Source organism: Amia ocellicauda, chromosome 8, assembly GCF_036373705.1.
Source record: "Amia ocellicauda isolate fAmiCal2 chromosome 8, fAmiCal2.hap1, whole genome shotgun sequence".
In the NCBI taxonomy this organism is placed as follows: domain Eukaryota; kingdom Metazoa; phylum Chordata; class Actinopteri; order Amiiformes; family Amiidae; genus Amia; species Amia ocellicauda.
This window is the reverse complement of record NC_089857.1, coordinates 19,045,237-19,072,420: the sequence shown is the minus strand read 5'-3', so window position 1 is coordinate 19,072,420 and position 27,184 is coordinate 19,045,237. Positions and strand designations below refer to the sequence as shown.

The window sequence follows — 27,184 nt, the reverse complement described above, 5'->3', positions numbered from 1 at the left end:
GGAGCTTCGTGCCCTGGATGTGCATCCCACAAATCTCCATCAACTGCAAGATGCTATCCTATCAATATGGGCCAACATTTCTAAAGAATGCTTTCAGCACCTTGTTGAATCAATGCCACGTAGAATTAAGGCAGTTCTGAAGGCGAAAGGGGGTCAAACACAGTATTAGTATGGTGTTCCTAATAATCCTTTAGGTGAGTGTATATATATATATATATATATATACACTCACCTAAAGGATTATTAGGAACACCTGTTCAATTTCTCATTAATGCAATTATCTAACCAACCAATCACATGGCAGTTGCTTCAATGCATTTAGGGGTGTGGTCCTGGTCAAGACAATCTCCTGAACTCCAAACTGAATGTATGAATGGGAAAGAAAGGAGATTTAAGCAATTTTGAGCGTGGCATGGTTGTTGGTGCAAGATGGGCCGGTCAGAGTATTTCACAATCTGCTCAGTTACTGGGATTTTCACGCACAACCATTTCTAGGGTTTACAAAGAATGGTGTGAAAAGGGAAAAACATCCAGTATGCGGCAGTCCTGTGGGGGCGAAAATGCCTTGTTGATGCTAGAGGTCAGAGGAGAATGGGCCGACTGATTCAAGCTGATAGAAGAGCAACTTTGACTGAAATAACCACTCGTTACAACCGAGGTATGCAGCAAAGCATTTGTGAAGCCACAACATGTACAACTTTGAGGCGGATGGGCTACAACAGCAGAAGACCCCACCGGGTACCACTCATCTCCACTACAAATAGGAAAAAGAGGCTACAATTTGCACAAGCTCACCAAAATTGGACAGTTGAAGACTGGAAAAATGCCTGGTCTGATGAGTCTCGATTTCTGTTGAGACATTCAGATGGTAGAGTCAGAATTTGGCGTAAACAGAATGAGAACATGGATCCATTATGCCTTGTTACCACTGTGCAGGCTGGTGGTGGTGGTGTAATGGTGTGGGTGATGTTTTCTTGGCACACTTTAGGCCCCTTAGTGCCAATTGGGCATCGTTTAAATGCCACGGCCTACCTGAGCATTGTTTCTGACCATGTCCATCCCTTTATGACCACCATGTACCCATCCTCTGATGGCTACTTCCAGCAGGATAATGCACCATGTCACAAAGGTCGAATCATTTCAAATTGGTTTCTTGAACATGACAATGAGTTCACTGTACTAAACTGGCCCCCACAGTCACCAGATCTCAACCCAATAGAGCATCTTTGGGATGTGGTGGAACGGGAGCTTCGTGCCCTGGATGTGCATCCCACAAATCTCCATCAACTGCAAGATGCTATCCTATCAATATGGGCCAACATTTCTAAAGAATGCTTTGAATCACCTTGTTGAATCAATGCCACGTAGAATTATGGCAGTTCTGAAGGCGAAAGGGGGTCAAACACAGTATTAGTATGGTGTTCCTAATAATCCTTTAGGTGAGTGTATATATATATTTTTTTAGTTTATTAAAATAGTAACTGTCAGTGCATGCTAGAACTTGAGCAGGTCGAGCATCCACACTGCCAGGATCAAATGCTACCGATGGATCCGGGTCAGAAATGGCAGTGTAAACGCGCCTAGTGATGAGTCGTCTCACACGGCCAGAGCCTCGGGCTTTCAAAACCTGGCACCTTTTGATGCTTGGTAGCGATATTTTTTGGTTTCAATACAGGGTGTGTTTGGCTGATTCTTGGTAACTTCTAGGTAACGCTATGGTATAGGATTGGTTGATATGATTCTTGGTAACAATATGGGCAGCAATTGGCAAATTACATGGAAGAGATGTGATTGGGCAAGGCTACCGAGATCTCCATGGGGCAGAAGTGCCAGCGGGATAGCAGAAGCAAATTTTAACAAGAATGTAATGTACATTCACACTCTACTTAAATATAGGGCAAATACAAAGAAGAATGAATTGCCACCTCTTTGGAGTTCGATTATATGGTATTTTGCCCAATATCTTAATTTAAAAAAATCTTCTGATACAATGTTTTTTAGTAGTCTTTGAGGTCTTTCTAGAAACACCATGTTAGTTTTTTCCAAAGTGCATTTCAGTCCCTCTCCACACGAAAGTGCCTTTTCTATATACAGCCTTTCAGGTGTCATTTTCAGTGTTTCTAGTTAGGCTTTCCTGTTATTTGCCAATTATATTTCAGCATGTTGTGCAATGTGAAATGAAACTGGGAAATACGGATAATCTAGTGTCAGTTGTGTTCTCTGCTCCCGAGCTCTTGGCAAGATCCAAACCATTGTCTCTGCTGAAGCAGACGTCCTTTCTAGATTTCTCTTCCTTTAGTCACATTGACAGCTGGTCCACAGGATAAGTTGACTGGGGTGCTGTGTTGTTTCCCTGGCACAAGATCTTCAATAAATCTCACGGCCTCTTGTGGAAATGGATATTACTCTTCTGGCAGCTCCTAAAAGGGGACACAAAGTTAAAAGCACATTACAAATTGAAGTGGGTTCTGTGTTGGGGTAGGGATTGGGGGGTGGACTGGCGTATTCTGAGGATCTTCTTTATAGGAGATAAAATCCACACATATAAATAAAGAAATCATTGCATTTTGAAATGTAGCAACTATTTTTCTTTTAAAATGATGATTATTATTGTTGTTATTTTAAATAGAACACATTAAATATACTGGCCCAGCATTTATAAGCCGTTACTAACTCACAACATTGACTGGAAGATCCTTCTGTTTCTTTCTTCTGGATTTTCACAACTTTACATGACCAGGCCTGTGTCTGAGCTGATTTAGCAGCAAACTCCAAGCCCAGCTGTATTACATGCTGCTAATGCTTTATCTCCTGTGCCTCTACTTCTCTCTGTACTGTGATTTGACAGGGGTTTCATTGAATAGCTCTTCTCTGGGAAACACTATTGTGATTGTGTTGGTCAGGACAGTAGAACTTCAAGCACAGGTGATTAGATGAGGAAAGACAATTATTACATAGATACATTTCAAATGGTCATGCTATGGTGTCTAATTGGGAGGCCTGTACAGTTTCAGCTTAAATCTTTATATGATGACTTAAAGAGGTGATTGTGGGATGTGTCTTTTTCTCTATAAATAAATGCTTTTTGCGTGTGTTCTCCTTGAATTTGTCATGTTCTTCTGTGACTAAGGACATATCTAGTGACCTCCCCCCTTTAAGTTGTTCAGATCCTTCGCAAAAGTTGAAAGACAGTTCATATTTCATAGATGGTGTGACAGCTAAGCCCCAGACTATGCCACCCCAATATTTAAATGGCTCAGACCAGGATGTCAAGAAACCCAGCACAGACACAGGTAAACTTCAGAACAATTGTACATTTATTACTTATACCATTATCATCACATGGGACACTAAGTTCTGTGCAACTCAGTGCTTCTAAAGGGGTAAATGTACTAAAACAAATCCTAATAAATATTTTTTAAACAGCCTATTAAAATGTTGGATGATAGAAATCTACATAAAACCCTATCCTAATCAAGAAAATAAATTAACTACTAATATAACCTAACTATAAAAATGGAAGAAAGCCCAATGCTTATCAGTCTCTTATGTTAATCCCTTCTAGGACTCGCTGTCCATAATGCTACGGCCTCAACGGAGATAAGTCACTTCTTTTACCAAATCAGGCTTCTCTTTTAACTTTAGGCATTGTTCTCTCTTTCAGGGTCCCATCCGTGGCCCTACCCCGGCCTCTACTCGAACCGCGCCCTGGTGCCATCGCAGATCGACTCAAGCTGCAGATAGGTACAGCCACCATGCAGCACAGCATACACAGCAGTTATAAAGATCTTGTTTTACAGCTTCAAGTTTATGGTGTCTTCTGTTTCCTTCTTCTGCTATCAGTTAACTTTAAGTTATACTTAGCGTCAATGCAACAGGCTCCCATTGAGGTTGAATAAGTACTTGTCACTGCAACCCCCATCTGTCCTCTCCAGCTGCCTCGGTCCCACACTCCAGCCTTCTCTTCAGATGTAGCACACACAAAAAGATAAATCATTCAAAGGCTTTGTACATGCGACAGTCGTTCCTCCTCTGGCCCTCTGGCCCTCTGGCCCTCTGGCCCTCTGGCCCTCTGGCCCTCTGGCCCTCTGGCCCTCTGGCCCTCTGGCCCTCTGGCCCTCTGGCCCTCTGGCCCTCTGGCCCTCTGGCCCTCTGGCCCTCTCCTATGCTTCTCTCCATTCTCTCTGCTCAACTGCCTTCTCTGTCTGCCACCGGCTTGCTTTTAAGCAGAAAGCCCCACCTCTCCGAGTCAGGAGCACAGGTGTAAAAAATTTGGCGACTCCCTGATCTTCGTTGATTTGCTCAATAGGGATTAACACAAGTTCATGCAAAACAATTAAAATAAACTGGGCACACAAGAGACAAAGAAAAATCAATAATTCCATTACACAGTGAATAATAAATCATCCATGTACAGAAATAGAAATAATAAACCATGCTTATAAATAATAAGGAGCATTGGCACCTTCCATGACACAAATAAGCTGTTTAAATGGGAAAATAAATTCAACATTACACCTGTAAAAGAGAGTAGGGTGATGACACTAACAAGATCTTTCATTAAAATTGCTCACAACAACTCACTCCCTCAAAAGCAGTTTACTTTATCAAGTGAATCCTGAACATCTCCAGCCTATTTGAGGTCTGACAGCAACACATATTGCTTGTTACACTCATTCCCTCCTTGTGAAAAGAAGAGATTGATTCTTACTGCTGATTAAACTAAAAAAGTGAAGTAAGATAGTGGTGCCTTGATGCACAGCTGTGAACCAATGGGGACGCCCCGTTCCATCTCAGTAATTTGCTGGTGCCAGCAGGGAAATGTGATCCTGCAAAACCTGGATAATTGTGAGTTGGAAAAGTCGAGAGATGTGGTACAGAAACCAACACCTAGCCTGTGTTAGTTAGGGTGTCTATTACATAAAAAGAGCAATGAAAACAAATGCAGGGCAATTCTCAAACTGGTTAGAAGAAGCGAACTGATGAATATCTAGTGTAAAGTATCAATGTGGTTCATATGCACTTCTCAGCTTGATTATGTACTGGATATATGAGAGGTCAGAGAAATTGAAGATATTTAATCGAATTAGAGGATTAAAAACACTGTGGCTTACAGCTAAATATAGAGGAATCGAATAGTGTTCAATCTGATATGTTGTGCTCAGGACACAAAGTGACAACAGGGGGATTAAAGGCAGCTTCAATGTACTCTTTAAGGTGTGAAACCAAGAATCTGGGGGCTCTGGTTTTGCACACCACATTTAAGTGGAGTTGACATCTTCCCTGTATTTAGCTATGGTCCTGTCATTCAATTAAGTTAACACCTGCTTACATGCTTTTTCAAGTAAATTGATTAACATCATTTTAAGGTCTAATGTAGCAAAACAATTAAAATGAGAAGGTAAATTTGACTTTGAATGGCACATTACACATAGTATAAATTATTAATGTTTGCCCAATAAAGCTGAAGCTGTTTAATTAACTGGTATGAAAATCAAATCTAAGCAACATGTACAAACAGAAATGTGTTAAATATTTCAAGACTGAGACTAAAAGATTCAGACACTAGCACTGCACAGAGCAAGCATACATTGAAGAACATGGAATCAACACATACGATGGAAGGTGTCACCAAAGCACATTTATCACACCACTTTCCACTGGTTGCCTCCAAATCAAGCTAAAAGTGGAGGGTTATTGGTTAATTTATCACCTCAAACCAAACTGTGTGAAAAGTTGACCTCTATTTTTCATTTAATCAGGAGTCTGTGAATGTTTAATGAGAAGTATGAAAACTAAAATGAAAATAGTAAAATGGAAAATAAAACAACATAAAATTATAGATAAAAATATTTTTGTATTTTATTTTATTCATAAAAGATTATTGCTTTACAATATTGCCCCCTGTCCTGTCTTAAGGTGTCTTAGAGATGAAGGCAGATGGCAGCCCTTGAGGATGGAGTCAAGAGAGCTCAAAATATTAGATTTATAATAAAGTATTTGTAGTGTTAAAACAAGATCAATAAGAGCAGTATGTTATGGAATAAAGATATGTCAGTGTAATCTAGATCAAATGAGGAGCAAGCATCTGACTCCAAAGACAGGACAGGACCTATAACAACACCTTAATAGTAATAATACAAAGATTCTGTTCATCTTTAGTCAAAGCTAAATAGAGTATTATTTGTCCAATATGTCCTGTAATAGTAAATACTAACAGACAAAGACCACAACAGGTCCCAGTAAAACCTACAGTAAATCTCATAACCCATTTCATGCTTTGATGTTCACAAGATGCTGTTACAAAATATTAAAAAGTCTTCCCACGTGTAATTAAAACGGTGTTAAAACAAATACGCCCACATTCCTTCTCTTGACAGTTCTTGCTACTTGACATTTAGGTTTTTGGTATTAATTGTTTCACTTCAAGGTTTATCATGAGGATAACATTAGACTGCAATAATAACCACGATTCCTTAATGTGAAAACAAAGTGAAAGAAATCAATGCTTAATTGATAACTGAATATTGGAGACTGAGAGGGAATTCTGACTGTCCCCACAGATGGTCCTCTGTCCAAACAGTCAATATGTGTACATGTGTAGTGAAGATTGCAGTATCCTATAAGGCTAGAGGCGCACACACCCCCATGGTAGCCAATGCTATGTTACAAATAGTTTTCCTTTTTCCAGGTGTTCCTATGTATTTAAAGCCAGTCCATAATAAAATGAGCAGCCTTGACACAGAGCTATAGTGTAACAGCCCAAGCACAATGGAAACACACAAACAGCAGTGGGCATCATGTGAGACCTGCAGCTGGCACTGATGTGGGGGCATGCTGGCCTTTGTTCCAGGGATGTGGAAAAAGTGGGCAGTTCTACCCTGTTTGGGTGTGCTCATTTTAATATGCCAGGACTCGGTGTACATTGGTGCGCATCAGGCGGTAGGGCGGCGGGAAGGCGGTGGGATCCGGAGCCAGAGCCGCTTCATCCGCCTCAGCATCAGCACCACCACCGGCCGCTGACTCAGGGAAGGCGTCTCCTTCTCCAGCACTCAGAGCAGAGCAGAGCAGAGCAGAGGCAGTGGTGATGTACTGAAGAGCCACCGGGAACTTTTATTGTTACAACAGACATATATATTTGGTAAAGAAAAAGGAAAAAAGACGGGAAAAGCAGGAAGCAGGTGCGTACCACACGGATCCACAGGTTTGACATACCTTGCATGATAGACTTCTGAGTCTAAATGTGTGTGTGTATACGCATGCATTCCGTTTTATTGAAATAACTTCCTGAAAGGGGTGTGTATGTATATGTAGTCGAGCGTATGTCTGTGAATGTTGAAGTCGAATTGTAGTTGTATGCTACATTTTGAAGTTGTGCTTTGTTACCATAATCGTGCTTCAATGCGTTTGTAGACGAATATGAAAAGGCTTATCAGTGTGTCTTTGCTTTATGCATGTTTTATTTCTTGAGAGAAACCGTAAGCGCGTTTGCAATGCAGTGTGGCTGTTTGAACGGTGCTTAATTCAGTCTGAAGATGGGTGGCTGCTGCTGGGTGCGCCGGTGCCATCCGCTGCGAGCTCTTGTGTGAACTTCATGCTAATGTTCGGGTATGTGGGCATCTTGGCAGAAAGTAAAGGATCATTTGGGCGAAGATGGACGTGTTCATGAAAGGTTTGTCGAAAGCCAAGGACGGGGTTGTGGCCGCCGCGGAAAAGACCAAGCAGGGGGTGACTGAGGCGGCAGGGAAGACAAAAGAGGGAGTGCTGTACGTGGGTAGGTGAACGGGGTCTACTGACATTGCAACCTGGGGGGATTGAAAGTATTTAATCAGTGGTTTAAGTCGGGCAAAATGACAACTAAGCAAGTGTAGTGTGCCAGTATTACAATTGAAACGTGCATCTCCTTTGTCTCTTGGACTCCAGGATTATGAATGAGTCATTTGCAAAAACCCAAACCTACACATGGTGTGAAAAATAGTGGTTGCACCTCTTGAATCCTCAATACATGAAAATCGACTGAACTAGATCATACATGGTAGTTGAATGCAATGTGCTGTGATTTACTCCATATTCATTACATTGATGATAGTCCGATGTATGCATCTGGACTGACACCTGCGAACAAGACAGGAAGTGTCAGCATAAAGTTCTGATTTGTATTAAAATGTAAATAGTTTTGTATCATTTGTTTTTAGGGTTTCCTTAAGATTAAGAATCAGTAACTTCTCCATTATGCAAACCTCTAAAGATTATATTGAAATTGTTTTCTTGGAATATAAGGATGTAATGCTATTATTGTGGCATTAGCTTGTTTTCATCCGTTCTCCTTTTTCTGCCAATGATTTCATCTTAATGTATACTTCATTACAAGAAGCTGTACTTTCATGAGAGTAAAGTGAATGAGCTAAAATAAGGTCAATTTTATGAATTGTTATATTCCCTTTTTATTCCCTCAAGCTGTGTTTTTTTTATTTTTGCTTCTTTAAATTCGTGTTAAATATTTATGGCATAACTGATTTGTAAAGGCTTTGTTTCTTATTAATGGAACTCAATTTATTAACATGCTCCTTATTTAATCTTTGACAGGCTCGAAAACCAAGGATGGAGTTTCATCAGGTAAATTAATGTTTATTGAATTGCCAATTGCTGCATTTCTTAAGGCTAGTAATGATACACAATGCTGCTGATCAAAAAACATAGTTTGCTAGTGGATTAATCATTTGTATCATCAATGTAGCCCTATGGCAGAGTGTCTTAAACATGTCCCTTTTCAATCGTTATTCTAAATTCACAGTTGCCATTTTATAATTAAAGAAATATTAACATATTTTTTATACTTGTCAGGGCATTTGAAAGTGCTACAGAAAAACACATTCACAGGTGTTGCTTGCTCTCTTACCCTCCCTGGCTGTATTCCAATAGAGGAATAAAGGCTTCTTCATCCTGGTATTTTGACTATAGTTGAGGTATGTTAGAATTAGGAAGCTGTTGGCTCTGATTTCCCAACACTACTATTTCACATACAGTATAAAACTTAAGCATCATACTTGAACCATCATTTAGTTGAAAAGCACTGACCATGTATACATCAAACTCTAACTTCAGATTCCAATTGGTTTTAGATTTTTAGTTGATAAAGACTAACCCAGGGAGGGAAAAGGGTAATTCCTGAGAAGATGTACCTACTGTGAGAGGGGGCTGGGGGGGTAAATCAGTTTTAGAAACACTGCTCACTGTTCTTGCAGTACATCTCCATAAAATAGTTTTTCCATGGTTGATCTGACGTGTTCTTGTGCTCTTGCAGTTGCAGAGAAGACCAAAGAGCAGGTCTCTCATGTCGGAGGAGCGATGGTGACTGGGGTGACAGCTGTCGCCCACAAGACAGTGGAAGGAGCCGGGAACATCGCTGCGGCTACAGGGCTGGTGAAGAGGGATCCCCTGGCGAAGCAGGTAGGAATGTGATTGGATGTCTCTGACAGCAGTTACTCTACCATCCTCAAACATCGTTGCCTAATATCTACTGGGAATGCTGTTTAGCCAAGCCTAGACTGAATCTGTCTTGGCCTCATTCCTTCATCACTCTAGCTTTGTTCTGTCTTAGTAGCTGCTTGAATATTGAAAAATATGGTTAGCATATTGTTGTGACTTAATAGTAATTATTTCCCCTCTTCGTGCTGCCTTCATTGAAATAATCCAGCCAAGAGAGGCTAAGGCAATTCTGTGAATTCCTACAATTGTGTGGGAAAAAGTACAAAGTCCCATAATCAAAACAAGTGTACTTAAGACATCACCAGTTTTGTCAGTGTTTTAAGAGAAACTTTACTTGATTCTTGTATAATTAAGCTAACTCCATTGATAGGCAAGCTTTTTTAAATGGCAAATATTCAGCTCTTTCCTTCCATACAAAAAATATGTACCTTTCCTGCATAAACAAGCTTGAAATATTGAACAAATGAAATTATTGCTGTAGAGAGACATTGACACGGTCAGCGAATGACAAATTAATGTCACTTTGTTGTTTAAGTTCAGATTAATTTGTTACTTTGGCAACTGTGCATGCTGTGCCTAAGTCCTAACCATTTTGCAGAAGGCTTCTGACAGTGTAATATCTGTAATCAATGCCTTTTTCAGCTTTTCTGTTTATTTTCTTCTGTCTCTCCCTTTTGCATTCAACACTTGTCTTCTCTATATTAATGGTCTCAAAGATCTTAGACTGTTTTGCCTGTTGGCTGAACATGAACCAGTGCATTGTTACAGCCAACACAGCAGAGGACTGAAACAAATCAGTAGTTTTATCATCTGCTACTTTTCCAGTAAAAAAAAATAACTTTTTTTTTACTAGAACTACTCAGACAATTAACATTAGGAGACATTAACCCTGTTAATGTATCAGTGGCTTCTGGTGAAAAGACAGTCTTTTATCCACCTGTCTACACAAGCATTGGGAGTAGCTGTGCCTGAGTTATCATCATCATCAGTGTGTCCTACTAATGTATTTGGACCCCTTTAGCCACAAAGCTGTTAGCTGTCCATAATGATTGTTCCACACTGGTTTCTCAAAGCATACCTGTATGAAGTAAGCAAATAATAAAAGGGAAAAGGAGAGGAAGCATACAAAAGGAGCTATAAACTACAGAGTAGGACTAGTTGGGGGTAGCTTTAGAAATGACTTGCATTAAGTAAGTCGTAAAAGCTACTCTTAAATGAAACCGAGCCCCTGCATCTTTTCTTAACATCATTCAAACAGCAGCGTTCAATCAGAAATCCCAGCCCTCGAGTACACACAGCTCATATCCTAGCGCTCTGAGAGGATATTGTTATTTTCTGCATAATGGCAAATGGGAAACCTGTCCATCAGCACAGGAGAATGCATTCTGTGTGCGCTGGGCTTTGGCTGTTTGAGTCCGGGGGGATCGGGCGAGTGGACTTGCAGTATAATTACGGACTGTGTTATTGTGTAATTGAATCAAGTACAGAGGTCTTGGTCACAGTGTGGGTGCAGGAATCAAAGCTGCCCTCTTTTTCCAGCTATTAACTTGTAAATGTAAGGATATTACTGCTCTGGTATTTCAGCACATACTGTAGTCCCAGTGAATTCACAGACATAATGACTCACTGTAAATACCAAAGGGGAGTAGAGTGCACTTGACACTGATTCATAAGACCATTCTGTACACAACTGAACCACCTCACAACCTCACTGTGTTTATTTTACCTCTTTGTCCTTAGCATTTATATTGATCTTCTTTGTCATTTCAAGTTCAGATTCCACTAAATGAGTAGCATTAACTTAACCCTTGCATTCATCTTCATCAACATTTTACTACCAAGCTGGGCATATGTGTGGTGCTACCAGATATCCCAACCCGTCTCTCTATTTTTGCTCCTCTCATAAAAAACTTGATCCTGTGAGATGTGCGAAAAGCCACCAACTGACTTGACACATGCCTTACTCAAGCCGAGAAGCAGCCAATAAAGTTAATGTTGAACACAAAGATGAGTAATTTGCTCCTAGTTGTGTCTGCATCGATGTGTGGCATGAATATTGTGCATTGTAAATGACAAATCCTCAGTCAGAGGGATGGGGGTGTGGTTAATAAGATCCGAATCAAACTGTGAAGTCGTTTGAACATTAAACCTTGAGGTTCTATAAAAAGAAAGACTCTGTAAGGTGTGAAGGGAGAATATTTGGATGATGGAAATGGAAAATTATCAAGAACGCAACACAGCCTACCAAAACCAAGTACTCAGTGGTGGCATATGGTCATGAATTATACACAGCTTGTGGAGGAGTGACTTCATGTTCAGAGAAGTTTCCATTTTACAGTAAGTCCATAAGGAAATGCATAAATCGATCTGCAGTACAGTGATGTAAGTCCTCCATCTGAAAGCTGCCCATAACATATTTTGTTCCTGGGTTAAAAGTTCAGTTTGTTTTAATCTAATGTTGTAATTTTGAAAGAGTCTTAAAATTGCACATTTTCACACGTATACACTAGCAATGTTGAGCAAGTTTTACCATATTAAGAGTGATATTATGTAATTATTATGAAGTAAGGAGTAAAATGTTTTAACTGGAGAAAATTTGAAAGTGGTCCTTGAATATGAATGCTCACTCTCTGCCTTTAACACGGGGGTTAAAATTTGTAATTACGATACCCAAAATGAATAATTTTTGTAATGAATCACTTTAATGAATTATAGGCCAATATCTAGGCAGTGAACATACACCAACATTAATTACTTTTGAGACCAATTATGTCTTATGAAATACACTTCACAAGATCTACCAGAAAGAGAATAGCAGAGATGATCTTTCGAAAGGTTTTGTTTAAAAAGTTCTCTTCAAAACGACACATCAACCTGCTTTCCATTTTGACCTGTTTCTGAACTGTGTTGCTCGAGTGAGGGATTACTGTACGCAACTGTTTGCAATCGCTTTTTAAAATGTGGCCTGTGACTCATAAATGACAGGACAAAAGAATTGTGTTAAGGCAGGCCTACCTGGCACAGACAGAAATGGCTAATTTATTAAAAGGAATTTCAGTTTCAGCTTCACCGCCACACGCTTGTGTTTTGGGATCTGATTTCACCATTCGCGTTAACATTTAAAACTAAATCAAATGCGTTAAAAACTGTTAAAGCACTTCCTTCAATTCCCCGGTTTTAATTTCTGTACACCCAACGTACAAACACAGTTAACATTGCCAGTCCGTCAGATCGATTCTTGTCTTTTCAGCCTGCACTGCCCATCAATAAAACATTATGAGATGAATGGGCTGTCAGATCCACTGTAGCTACTTGCAAGAAAGAAAAGAAAAAGCTTTTTACAACATGAATCTTACTCAGTTTGCGATTCCGCGGGTTACTAACATAGTAGATAACAGTATTAGAGGTTTTTAGTTGTACCGTACAATACATGTACATAAGAAAGTGTAAAAAACTGCTCAGATGTATTACAACTAAATATATAGTTGTACTAACCCTCTATATCTTCAATGGAAAAAGGGAAAAGTTACATTAGGTGTGGATGTAATGTGACCCAAATACAGAAACACTTACAACTATTTTTACACACACCATAGTCTGCTGCTACTTTTTCATTTTATTATATTTGATGTTTTCAACACCCATTGTTGTCTGGCTGTGAAACAAAATAACATAACCAGAGATCAAAGCCATCTTGAATCCTTGAATATATCAGTCACTCATTACAGAGATGGTAATGGTTCTGAACTGTTTTGAAACCACCCTCACCATCAAAATGAAATGCATAAGCAACACAGATAAAATACTTCCCTGCAACTTTGCTGTGCCTCTCAGTCTTCAGGTTGCATATACAATGTCAGTTAATTAGTTAACTAATTATCTATTAAGTAGTTCTTAATTACACATCAAAAACTAATCTTACCTGATTCTCTTGTGTATGAAGGCAAGCATTTTACAAGCCTGCGCCTTACAGGAGGGTATTTCATTAGCTTAATATCTTTCAGTCCGGTTCGAATCGAATCCTGTAAAATAGGGAATTGCAACCACAAACAGTTGCTTATCGCCACAGACAGTCTGCCAGGCAGTTAAATTCCAGAGCAGTGTCAGGGTATAAGAACATTTACATACCGTTGGTGTGAATTTCAAGAGGTCTAGCAGGAGGACTGGAGTGACATTTATAACGCTGCTATAGATTAATCGAATAAAGCCCAGCAAGTCTGTGACTTTGTATCTTTAGCAAAGTCAATATTCATCTTTTATCATTTATGCTATGGATGCATTTTTTAATTCCTGTATGTGTGTGTGCCTCTCAGAAGGTTCAGATAGAATAAATGCCTGAGCATGCAAACTCCCATGTGTAGCTCTCAAACACCATTGCATTAAAACTGATGGGCGTTAGTGTGCAACATCAACTTACCTAGCACTGGTGAGTAAAAGCCTTCCTTCAAATTTTATTATTGTTGAATCTGAAAGATATTGATGGGATGTACACAGAAATCTGAGCCAGACCCCTCTTGCTGTCATGTCTCACGTGCATACTTACAAGAAGATTGAGTGTCTTTTTGCAGAACAGAAAGCGTAAGGGAGCCAAATGAAAAGCCCAAGCTGTTTGTCAGCTTCACTCGACCACAAAGCTGAGCACACAGGGTTCACATTAAACCTCCATCTGACTCTCTTCCTCATTAAATCGGCAGACACTCAAGTTGTAAGGAAGCCTCCCTTCTTCCTTTTTGTGTCTCAAGTCCTTCCCTGCCAATATAGTGATTCTTATTCTTATTTGTTTAATATTTAAATGTTTCAGTTCTCATCATGCTGTCGTATGAAGACTGTGATGTCAAAATACATTGGAATAAATACCAAGTCAAGCCGTGTCCACTACAATTGCAGTAGTAACAGCAGTCTGGTAACAGTTTGCCTGGCTTGTTATTTCATGTTCCATCACACAATGTTACCTTAATCACAGTGTAAACCTTTTTAACGTAATAATGCAGAAAAATGCACTGTGTATCTTCCATTAAACCATGGTTGTTGTTTTTCTTCCAGTAATAACAACCGTGCCTGAAGACAAAATCGGCTTATCCAAACATTTATTACTTTATCAGCTAAGCACTGCTGCCAACAAGAGAGAAATGGGCAGGTCACAAAGGAACTTAATTGTTGGCCTTTATATCAGCAGAGTGCTTTCATTATGTTAACAAAACACTCCATGCCTGAAGAGAATTGCACCTTAATTTCCAAGCTTGTTAGTATATCTGGAGAAAATCCCCCACAAACAGGCTGCTGTTTTCGCAACACATTCTGCAATGTAATATAAGTGAATTAAGACTAAAATAACACCTTTATCTGCTTTACCTTTAGTTTTGCATCTAATATGAGGAATTGAAATGTAATACCTTTTCATTAATCTATCACAGATATCCAGATCCCTTTAATACAAATATTCACTTCATCACTCATAATACTGTTAAACTCATAACTGTTTTTTGGTCTTCATTAAAGGGGTTACAGATCTTACTGTAGTGCATTTCTCAGATCAGGTCCTTGAGGGCCAAAGCACTTCTGAGTTTCATTTCACCTGAGCTCTTCCTTTACGCAATTTGAAATATAAATAGGATCTTTGTAGTTTTAACCAGTGGTGTAGTTGAGGGCATATGCAGGTATATGCTGTATGGCCGCCTAATTTGGGGAGATTCTGCGTATACCCTCGTATAATTTAGTAAAACTGGCACGGAGGTTCTAATTTGTACTCTAAGGTTAATGTGAAGTCAGTGTGAAAGCAGTGTTTTTCAGTGGTGTAAGACCCTACACTGGGAAGGATTATGTAAGGTATGTTATATTGAATGAGAGAATAGAAGCTTCTTGTGCAGTGAATGAACAGATGGAAATGCAGTAGGCAGTATTCAAAGGGATAATAACTCTAAAGCATTGTGTGGATATTTTCACTTAACCCAAATGCTTGTGTGAAGGTCTAGTAACACCAGTGGCAGCAGTGGCAAAACCAGTTAAGACATGTGGTTCCCAATAAAGGTGTTGAGACTGAAGGTCACCTTATGTAGACAGGCACCATGCTGCAGTCACAGTTAATCATTTCTACCTGCAGGTCCTCCTGTCATAGCATAATAACAGTTCATAATTTTATATTTGAATCTCTGATCCTGGTATCTGACGTAAATCAGCCTAAGGCAGCCATCCCAGCATCCTGTGAAGACATTAAACAAGAATAACTTATTATATCAAGATCATCTGAGCTCATGTATCATTAACAACGATGACTGTGGGGTGAATTGTGATATCCAGTATTACAAAACTTGTGCTCAACATCCACCTTCTGCTACATATACTAAATTACTCATACGAATAATGGTTTACACTGTATGTTTGTATTTAATGGAAATAATAATTGTATTATTGCTGCTTCTTAATTACTTGAGGAACAATATAATTTTGTGGTCATATAATCACTGATAAAAGTGTAAAACAATCTCAAATACTGGCAAAAACATTAAAATATCAGGTTGTCAAACTAATTAAAAAATTTAAGTAATGAAATAGCTGGTAGGGGCTATTAGTGAAAAGAATTGTAATTTATTTGGTCTGATTTAAATTGTATTATTTCTTTGCCAGCTTTTGGCGAGGGAGTGGAGAAACGAGTGTTATATATGCAAGCTGATTAGTTACTCATAGCAGACAAGTTACTATAGCCACTATAAAGTTTTTTCTTCTCAATCCAGCTTGAGCAGTTATAGTGTTTGTTATGTTCAGTATAGATGCAATATCCTCCAGGTCACCCAGTGATTTCTAATTTTTAATTTGCTCTAATTTGAATGTTATGTATTATCTGATTTGTGACAATGATAGGGAAAAGTCATCCATTTTGAATGCCAGTGGCAGTAATTCATAGTACAGTGGCACTTAATTTAAACTCACCCTGAGGAACCAATTAAGCAGCAACATTGAATTCGTATTTCTTGAGTAGTGTTAGGAAATATCAAATCTTTTTTTTCCCACGTATGTAATATAATATCAGTCCTCCACAGCCTTGCCAAAACTCTTCTGTCCAGAACATGCTGTGTTGGGATGCAGCGTACACACACACACACACACACATGTATATTACTCATCCCTATTTACATACATGAGCAGATAACACTCATCTCAAAATACACAAAGCAGTCACATTGATGATGAAACATTTTTAGACGTGTGATGGTAGCCTTCAGTCTGTTATATTAATTTAATTTTGCTGTGGGCAGGGTGAAAAGAAGCACCTGACCTGACAGTGCAGGCTTTGGAGGATGTGGGTCTGTTACCCATCATCTTTCCCACGGCAGAAAGATTGTATGAGTGTAGCGATGAGTTAGATGATATGAAGAGAAAAATACGTTTTCAAAAGAAAAGAGAAAGTGTGGCTTTCTGAAACTCAAATCCAGAGTCACTTTGCTTTGAAGACAGATTAATTGTTTTACCTGTTTGTTTCACTCCCAAAGTGAGGGCTGAAAGAGTATAGGAAAACAATTTGCACATGACGGATACAATAATAATATGCTCCACAAAGGTCATGGTTTCAAAGCAGATCTGAAGCTCATTTTACCAGTGCTTTTACCAACAAATTCCATTTTGTGAAGAAATCATGCATTCTGTGTTCTCTAATCTACAGGGAGTGGATTACCATTCAAAGCCCATCTCCTGTGATAGTGTTAGTGACTTTTAACTGCCTTCTAAATCTTCTATCCCGTTTCTACTGACACAAATAGCATTGTTTTGCCAACAACTCAATTAAAATAAATCAAACGAGGGGAGAGAACAGTAAAACCTCACGACGAAAGAAAGACCACATAATCCTCAGGTGGACTCACCTCGAGGTCCATTTTATTGGACTTGCTTTATCATTTGTGACTGAGGGCAAGGGACCGCCGGCATCACAGATCCCCAGAGCTCCTGACAGGCAGATCCTGTGAAGTCTCGGGCGCTGAGGAGAAGGTAGACGCGCCAAGCCGTACTGCCATACAGAAGTGTGAAAAATGACAGATGGGCAGTGTGCTCAGTTGAAGAGGCAGTTGCTGTAAACCACTTGGGGTCTTTTCATCATGCTGGTACAGATTAGAAATCAAAGTTTTTAGGTTTTTACTTTTTTTTTTTTCTCCATGGCTTGACTGCATCAATGTTTGTGTGACAGACTACTAAGACACAAGAATGAGCAAAACACTTGCCAGGACCTTGAAAGCAAAACTAAACACTCACACGCTTTCACATATTGTGAATCTATTGAAAAATAGCAATACTTAGGCAGTGACTACATGTAGCAGCCCATTATTTTGCCAGACGGCCCAATGAATATGGCAATGTGGTAACACGTTTGTCTGTGTTGCACCTAGTCAGGATTCAAATCCACCTTCTGGCTGCCAGTTTCCTCCAGTGCTACAACATATTGTGCTTTTATTCTGGTTTTGGATTTGGGCACAATAATTTAAGGTGCCATCAAGATTCAGGAGTTCCTTCATTTAAAAATAAGTGTAACCCTATTATTTTCTTCAGTGCACCTGTAATATCTGTAAGAGACAGCTAGTTGAGACAACAAAATCCAGGTCAATTCAAATTGATGGGAAGAAAATAAACACAAAGAAAGACATATGTTTAACAATGGCTTAAAGCGGGAGTTCTGTACAAAACAGCAGGTGTTATGTCCTGTCCAGGTCTACTTAATCATTGTTTATAATCACTTGATATACTAATTGCAAAGGTATATTATTTAAAAATGTGCTACCTATAGCCACCCTCAGTAGGCTGCCAACAAGAACTCTTCCTTTAGAAATGCTTTTCTTTAAGAGTAAAAAGATGTGGCTGAGGAATCATTGGTCCCATATATGTTAAAGGTCATTATGCTGTGGGGAAATCCTTCATCTGTGAGCTTGTGATTGTGGGTTTGAAATCTGCAAATTTGTCAAGGCACCAAAGGAGTCACCAAGAGGGATCTGGCCTTTGTAACAAGCTTCATAATTAGTGATTTCGCCCCTGGGAGTCATTTAATAGAACATCAAAGTGTGCCATATTGTATTTTAGGTAAAAGTCCACTGAAGTAGGGTTCATATCTCATTCAGAGCATTTTCATCACCTCAGTTTACTAATATGGCCTCTGACTAATCATCAGTAATTACTTCAGACTCACACATCCATAAAGAGCAAGCGATTTACCCCCTCACTCTATTAGCACTTTGTTCTCGGAAGGGAGAGGAGCAGCCAATCAGGTGACAAAACAATGCAGTCAAGTGAGAAACTGGAGCAAGATTTGTTATTTTCACATTTTGGGTGTATAACTTTTTTTTAATTGCCCATGCTCAAATTTCTCCTTTTTTGGCACAGACTGGTGCTCAAGATATTTCAGACTATATTAAATGCCCTCCCAGGCATTGATTTCATTGCCTATTCATTCCTCTGAACTTTCTATTTCACATATCTCTGCCTTCTCTATCGACACCTTTGTAGCTCCCCTGTGTTAACATTGTAATGTCTGCAAGGCAAAGGCACAAAGAAGCCAAAGATGATCTGGATTCATCTTTTCCCTTCCTGAAACCTGCATCCAAATTTCAAGAACAGATTTTTCCAAACACAATTGTCTTAATTTTAATCATTGTGATTACTTTTTATTTCATAGCTCTATCAATTTATATATATTTTTGTTTAAAACGGCAAATTTACTGTTATCTATCATTTTTTGTTTTGAAATAAAATGACAGTAGGTTTAGGAAGATGTCTTATTAGTGCTTTGGACACAGCTGGAAAGTTAGATGGCTTGGAAGGCAAGTGAATGCATCAGTGACTGCTGTCACAACATGAGAGCTTTCTCTTCGAGCTCTGCGAGTTCAGCTTTAGTCTCACCCTTATCAGTCCCTGCCATTTTGGCCCTGGGCAGACAATCTGCTTTGACAATATGAGTTTTGCTTTGTGGAACTGTTTAATCTGCCAGTTAGGCTAGAAAGATAAACATGTTGGTGTTTATTGGGCAGATTGAAGTTTTATTCATTTAAGGGTAATTGTCAATAATTTGCCAATTTGCAACAGAATAAAGAATCTGTGAGGCTGCACCTGCTAAACCCAACATTTCTGCCCAGTCCCCTTACAGACAGACACAGACAATCAGTTTCTGTAGTTTTTACTCACTGTTGCACCAAAATGCAATCAACGGGATTGAAATCATTGCACACAGGGGTCATGGGTCAACAACACAACACAAAAGCTCCAAGTAATATATATAATATATGTACTGCATGCAAGACAATTCAAAGTATCTTTATCTTTATCCTGGTACTAATATGATATATAAATGCATATGAGGAATACAATCCCAATTTTACTATTCGTCCCCGTGTCTGCTGGGTTAGGCTCCGGCTCATTGCAGTCCTGTGCTGGATGGAGCGGTCCTTGAATGTGAATGCATGTTTGTTTTTTTGTTTGTTAAATAATGCACATTTTATCCTTTTATTCAAGATAAAGTTGGAATACACGCTCAATACAAACGTAAGGTTAATCTCAGACTGACATTTACCCCTTCCAATTACTGCCATTAACCTTTCCCTCCAGTCATTAATATTCAGTGTTATTTAGTTATCTTACTATTCCACTGTGATGTTGGCCAAGCCCAAAATAATGACCCAATTTGTCCTTCTGTTCCCAAGGGCAGACTTTGTCTTCCTCAGCAATAGCTACTTTGTTCACAATACACATGAAGGCAATGGGAGTTACAAGTTATATAATTCATGTTTTTGTTTTCTTGAAGAAATTACCCCAGATATGTAATTTCCCTGCTTCAAACAATATTTACTCTAGAGATTCTCACCAAGACATCAGCAGTTCCTGGGTGTTTGACATTAACTCTGTAAAGAAAAGTGATGCTGATTCAATCTGTGAAGTGTAAGCATGTCATATCTAATTGATTCATATTTTCTTTTCATGTTGATGCCCACATTTTTTCATACATCATTGGTGGGAGAGCATGTTGTTAGCAGTGAATAATATGTGAGAAAATCTATTTCACAACTAATTTCTTTAATGTATTTTTTTTTTTACTTTAATTCAGATGGTTTTACAGTTCATACACTACACTGTACTTAGCTGATGTATTCAATCGCGTCATAATTGTTATATAAGGTGCACAGGGTACAGGGGCGGATTAAATTATAAAGACCATTAGCTTTATTTTTTCTTATTTTATTCTATACTAATGTGTAATGTTTGTGTGCTATGATAGATGGCTCTAAGCTTTATATGTGCTTCTGAAGTACTGTGGATGACAAAATATGTCAATGGGGAACTCTTGCTTTCTCTACGAAGGAACGTTTTGCGCGTGTCAGTGTGTGTGTAAGATGAATCCCTTTTTTCCCTCCGCTACATTCTTGTATAAGAACAGGGGTTGTGTGAACTTAATGTTTTCACTCTTCTATGCCAGAATGCCCTTTTCAGCCAGGGAAGCATATGCAGGTTAATGAGTCCTAGAGGGCTTTGTTTCAACCCAAGACATATTCCTCTGACCCTACAGCCTGTGAGCACTAGCTGAGATCAGCAGCTCAGCAATTATTTCAGATCTCATACCAAATAGGTTTAGCATGACGACACACTGGATGATTATAGTGATTATAACTGATGTATAAAATGTAACACTCATCACTTCAGACTGTCCACCAAATGGCACTCAAGTGAATATCATGCAGAACTGCAGTTGTAAACATAATTTTTCTATGCTTCATGATTAACACAAGAGACAGTACAGGTATGGAAATGCAACTAAAAGCTTTTTAAATATCAAATAATAAGGATATTGAGTTGTAATTTTTAAATAATAAAAGATCTCCAGTATGCAATGGCACTACCGGGAGAGATGAAGTTTGCTTTTGATAGTCATCATGATCCTTGTTTTGACCTCTGCGCTGGCTCCGCTCGAGATCCATGAGACCTGCTCTTCTGAGGTTAATGTCGCTGTGGTTACAGTACCCAACAGTGGGCATCGCTGTGCACCTGCTGTTTCCACTGCTGTCACTGCCTCGGGCACGCGGAGTTTTAAAGGGAAGCAACGATTAAAATGCACAGCGAATACGCATAAATCTCATCAGACTTCAGATTCCATATCGCCTCGTGGTAAAACATAATTAATCCATACGACTTGTATATTAAAATGCTGGAATCAGACTTCTTCACTTTACACAGCTGTGCATCTCTCGCTATTTCCAGCGACAAGGGGGACAACCTACTTAATCCCCTCCGCCCAAATGAAAATCAAGACAAGGCATGCAGGATAAGTAGTATTTAACTAGACAGGGGAGGAAGGTCCTGGTGGACTGAAGCTAGAGGAGGAGGCTGCATTGTCTGAGTTGGGTTGCCCCTCGAACGGAGACAGAGGCGCAGGCAAATTTTTAAGTCATCACACAAGGACTCCTTTCATATAGACTTGTCTATTTAGATTCTGAAGCAACCGCCATTTTCCTTCAGGACCATCAACACAGAAATCTGAGGACCTGTTGGTGCATGTTCACAAAACAGATATGACATGAAGGAGCTTTTTGCTGTTGTTCTTTTGTTCATCGTTTCAAATCAGTAATATTGCACAGAGAGTGAAAGTGTGCAGTGTTTAGTTATCTGAGCGCCGAGCAGGAGCGTAGGAATTTCACAGTTGATTCATCAGCTAATAAGGTTTCCTGAGGAAATCTGTCTAAAGGTGGCAAAGAAAGAAAGCTGGCAAGTATGACTTCACTTTCTCATTTGAGGTTTCCTGAGTTTTCACAATTGCCAGAGAAGCACTCTCTGACCTTTCCCCTCCCCCATTCTTCTCAAACACAAGCACAATTTCCATTGCAGGAGCTGGACCTCAAGGTTACTACATATGGCATGACAATGTTTTCACAGGGTAAAATGAGAAAACATTTACAATTACTTTTTTCATGTTTCCAGATGAGACGTGTCTTGTGGAAACAGTAAAGAGTATTTTTATGTGAAGGGTGCAAAGTAGTGGAGTATAGCAGACTAGTTAAATCACTCACACTCACAGTTCTGCAGTAAATAATCTCTGGATTTGTCATCACTTTGATTGATGACCAAATTAAGTTTAAGCAAGTATTGATTGTTCTATATCCGTGCTCCTTAGGCAGTGAGCAACAATATACATCTGTTTGTGTTTACCGAAGAAATGGTTTGTCAATCTAAATCATGATAATGCAGGAGGGTGTAATGATGGACAGAAAATAATGGAACTTCATCCCTGGTAGGACTTAAAGTTCAATATATAATTTACAATGCTGAAACTGACTCTGAATTGCATCAAGTAAATAACTAGCCACCGTATAATGTACTGTAGGTTCTCCAAAAATATACAACGATTTATATTATGTATTATGAAGGGCAGCAAGACATTTGATTGTGAAATTAATGTGAATAAAAGTGGTTGCAAGTGGGCTTTTTGCATATCTAAATTTCCTTCCTTTTCCAGTCTGACACTTGTGGACAGCTACTTATGTAATAAGTACTCCTATAATAGTGAGATACACAGTAGATTCCATTAATTAAAGATGCTATCTTCTGAGAGTCAACAGGTGAAAGCATAGGGACAACAGTGCTGCTCTAAAAGCCTGATTGTTTTTGCTGTTTCCTTGTCATTGTTTAAAAGGGACTTTTGCAGTCAATCTTCCAAGCAAAATGGAAAAGACAAGATCTTATATCACGGATGGTTCAAGGTTAAACTTGGCAGCAGACATTGGGTATAAGTGACAGCCTGCTGAAACCAAATGGAGAGATCATTGTCTCATTATTAACCATCCAGCTGCTAGCATTATCCTGCTAACAGCATGTAATATGCAAAATAGAGACACGCCAAGCTGTTTTACCATATTTTTTTTCTGTTACTGCCATACGAAGCTACCTTCAGTTTTGTGGCCTGGGATTTATATTAAATCATCGATTCAGATGGGGAATTATAGAATGCTATAAGAATTTGCTATGGTACGTTTCAGTCTGTGAAATAAAGAAAACCTCTAACTAAATACATTGGATGATTTCTCACTAATGTAATACCGGTCATTCATTTCCTTTCAAATGTATAGTTATAAACATGGGTGAGACCCATTTTGAAGCAAAAGAAATAGACCTGCATTTGCTGGAGTGCAATTGTCCGACAGAAATAGACTAGGAAGATTGCTCAGTGTGGGCCCAGTATCATTGGATTGTATCTAAACCTTTCATTACAAATATTCACCTTTTTTAGTGATTAATGCCAAATTCTGTACTTTCAATGCATTCATAGCGACTGAATGCTCCTAAGGCTGCAGATGCCAAAATTGACTTTTGATAGATTTCCTAGCCTTGAGAGTTTTAATTAATTACCTTTTTCAAGGAACATTCTCCCTTGTAAACCATAAATACAATAGTGTTATATCATAGGAAATAATGGCTTTAATTACTGACCTCCTAGCTATCTGAGACTCTTATAGGTGCATGTAAAATCTGGTATTCATGCATTTGTAGATTAATGAAAAATATGTATTAAAATTGTCAGTTAATACTGGGATAACAATTAAGTGTTCATTGTTTGATAATGGTGCACACAGCCATGAATCTAAATTATGTGTAAGTGTACTGTCTGATGGTAAATGCTTTTATTTCAACTGAGGGGGCCCTAAGGCAATTCCAAAAAAAATGCATTGAATGATGTTGAAGTGAAATATGTCTTATTTTCTCAACAGGCAGATGATATGCTTTCCCAAGAAGTACTGATGGAAAACACAGGGGACATGCAGATGGAGTCTGACAACAGTTTCGAGATACCACCTGAGGTATTGTTTGGCTTAGCCTGTGTAAAGAAAGGCCACATGGCAATTTTCTGGTGCAGCTCTTGAACTCCAGTTAGCAATCAGAATCAAAGAAACAGTCCCCAGATAAAACAGCTGTTTTTAAAGTTTCTGAGCTCCAGTAGCTTGCCAGTGGCTGTGTTGAAGCACTGCTGCTGATCTCGCTTTCTCTTTGGAAAAGCCCGATAGCAAACAAATACTTGCTACTGTGTCTCCATTGTAATGCTGAGGATCAATTATTATAGTGTACGGTTCCTTTCACACAGAGCTGAAGATGGGGGTGGTTCAGCTAAGCTATCAGGATATAATATCATATATAATTGAATATAAAATACTCAAAATACTTTTCAATTCAGAGAGGGTAATTAGTACAATACCTGACTGCCAGGGCTAAGTCTAAAGAGGAGGTAGCTGCTTCATTTACTTTGGTTATGGAAGTTAAATATGTTACCTTTAAGCAAAGGCTTGTTAACTAAAAAGAAATGTCACACATTTTTCCTCTCAGGAGTCTGCAAATGAACCTCCCATCCCTCTATTGCAGGCAGTCCACTGATCAATTAACCGGTCAGTTTGAAACCACATTCCTCAAAGTGTGAGACAGATCAATCAGTGAGATTAATAAAGGACAGATACCAAGGTTTCGTCTTTTAATGTGAAGGCTTATGTCTCTCTGTCTGCCACACAGCCCAAGGCATATCTCTTGGGGGGGATGTCTTGCATAAATAAGCATGGCATTAACCTCTGGGCATGGTTATCTTACATTTAACATTTAAAGTTGAACCAAATGAATTTCAAGAACTTCCAATGCAATTTATGGTAAGGTACTGCATAATGTTCTGTCATATTGCCATTTGTTGAAAGGTATATAATTTGTATAAAGGTATATACTTTTTAGGGCAGCATGGTGGCGTGGTGGTTAGTGCTGCTGCCTCACAGCTCTAGGGTCAAGTCCCGGCTCGGGGGGCCTGTCTGTGTGGAGTTTGCATGTTCTCCCCGTGTCCGTGTTGGTTTTCTCCGGGCACTCCAGTTTCCTCCCACTGTTCAGAGACATGTGGTTTAGGTTGATTGGTCTCACAAAATTGCCCTGTGTATGTGTGTATGTGTGTGTTGCCCAGCGATGGACTGGCGTCCTGTCCCGGGTGTATTCCTGCATTGCGCCCTATGTCTGCCCAGATCGGCTCCGGCTTCCCCGTGACCCTCACCAGGATAAGCGGTTTCGAAGATGGATGGATTTTTATGTGTACTAAGAAAATCAAGAATTTACAAGCAGTGTAGACTCGTCAGTCTGAAAACAAATGGCCAAATTGAATTAAATCTATGTACTATTGAGACATAACTAAAGGACAGATTCTAAACAAGCTAAGGCTTAAGCTAATATTTTCACATCAGCTTTGAGGAGAGAGATGGGACGATACATGGAACAGCAACAGGAGCTTTTAGTCTTTTGTTCAATAGTAATGACATTTTCTCCCTCCAGTTACAATGTTGGGAGGGAGGGACTGGGAATAACATGTTTTTCCCCTTTCTTTCTTTCTTTCTTTCTTTCTTTCTTTCTTTCTTTCTTTCTCTTTCTTTCTTTCACAGGAGGGTTATCAGAGTTAAGCTTGTAAACCTTCTAAAAACCCAAGAAAAAATGAACAAAACATTCCATGTGGTGTGCCAAGTCCCGGTGTGCTCGGCTGTGGTCCAAGTCTGTACAGTGTATGTTGAAGTCTTCCATCAGCTGTAACTGGAGTACTTGTGCTTTTGACTGGCTGACATTTTAGTGATTCCCTCCCACTGGAATGATCACTTGGTCAGGAGGACTATTTTAATGTTCTGTGGGCATTGTGGCTTAAAATAAACTAAAAAAATAGAAAACACCTAAGTGTCTCACTTTTAGAAATTAATTATATATTTTTTTCTGTGGGTTGTCACTGTAAAGCTGGTGGTATACAGTGCTAAAGTGTTCTATTTTCTATGTTTTCTATGTATGGGGTTGACATATTGACCACTGTTTATACGTGTACAAGGTTAAAAGCATGGAGCTATGCACATTAATTGACTGTCAAATGTTAATATGTCAGTGAGGCTGTTTAATCTAGCGGTGTTTGTAAATAACGAGTGTTTCAATCAAAAGGTCAAAGCAACTTTATGTTTGTATGTTTTATGTATTTGTTTTAATAAAGGACCAAATATGATATATATATATATAAAAATATATAATCATTACTGTTTTCTCTTTGATTAAATTGAATACACTTAAACTGATTTTCTGAAGTCAGTAAAGGGACCATCAACGGCCAGCTTATAGCATTGGATGTTCAGTCATCTGACTATTTGACAGGGTTCCTCCATATGTATCTTTATTCTGTTTTTTATTTGAGCTAGAATGGGCTTTGTTTCAGGTTGAGCAAACATATATGGTATGGAAGAAGTAAGGTCTATTTCAAGTGTTAGGTACCTTACCTGTTGGGAATTTAGACTCACAGAGAATGGTTAACCAGACATCAGCAAGACACTGGATTGATCTAATTCTTAGTGGAGAGGTGGAGGCATCTTGTCTACCATCTACCTAATTTGCTTCTCTCTGCTCCCAGTCTACCTTCTCACCAACTTTTATATTTGTTTTTGACAGGCAGGAAACAACAGTTTCCTTTTTCTATGCATTTCTATGTATTTCTCTGGCTGTATGCCTTTGATCTTGAAAACCTAATCATTCTAATCAGTCCTCTTCCCAACTGTATAACTTAAACACAACACACAATTCTCACCAGATGTCAGTCAAATGACACATGACAATATTTAAAAGAGAAAAATGCAATAACTTTGATTAAAAACGCTTACATGAGAAATGTGCTGGTATATATCTATTTCCTTGTATATGG

The 27,184-nt window shown here is 39.0% G+C and overlaps 1 protein-coding gene across 2 annotated transcripts; it reads left to right on the top strand.

Annotated features, from left to right (window-relative positions):
• The first annotated feature begins 6,955 nt into the window (after positions 1-6,955).
• On the top strand, positions 6,956-26,528 carry LOC136754586 (alpha-synuclein). 2 transcript variants are annotated; one of them, XM_066710553.1, is made up of 6 exons: positions 6,956-7,204; positions 7,629-7,774; positions 8,587-8,616; positions 9,305-9,450; positions 24,213-24,302; positions 25,902-26,528. In XM_066710553.1, the coding sequence occupies exons 2-6, from the start codon at positions 7,654-7,656 to the stop codon at positions 25,917-25,919; spliced, it is 405 nt and encodes a 134-aa protein (XP_066566650.1). In that variant the 5' UTR covers positions 6,956-7,204; positions 7,629-7,653; the 3' UTR covers positions 25,920-26,528. The 2 variants fall into 2 exon arrangements, with proteins under 2 accessions (XP_066566650.1, XP_066566649.1); XM_066710552.1 differs by having other exon boundaries at positions 6,957-7,181.
• Positions 26,529-27,184: the final 656 nt, after the last annotated feature.

Bases quoted from the DNA above. Each gene is read 5' to 3' on its own strand.
- LOC136754586 (XM_066710553.1), top strand. From the start codon at position 7,654: ATGGACGTGTTCATGAAAGGTTTGTCGAAAGCCAAGGACGGGGTTGTG. The intron at 7,775-8,586 runs GTAGGTGAACGG...AATCTTTGACAG, and splicing joins AGAGGGAGTGCTGTACGTGG to GCTCGAAAACCAAGGATGGA. The intron at 9,451-24,212 runs GTAGGAATGTGA...TTTTCTCAACAG, and splicing joins GGGATCCCCTGGCGAAGCAG to GCAGATGATATGCTTTCCCA.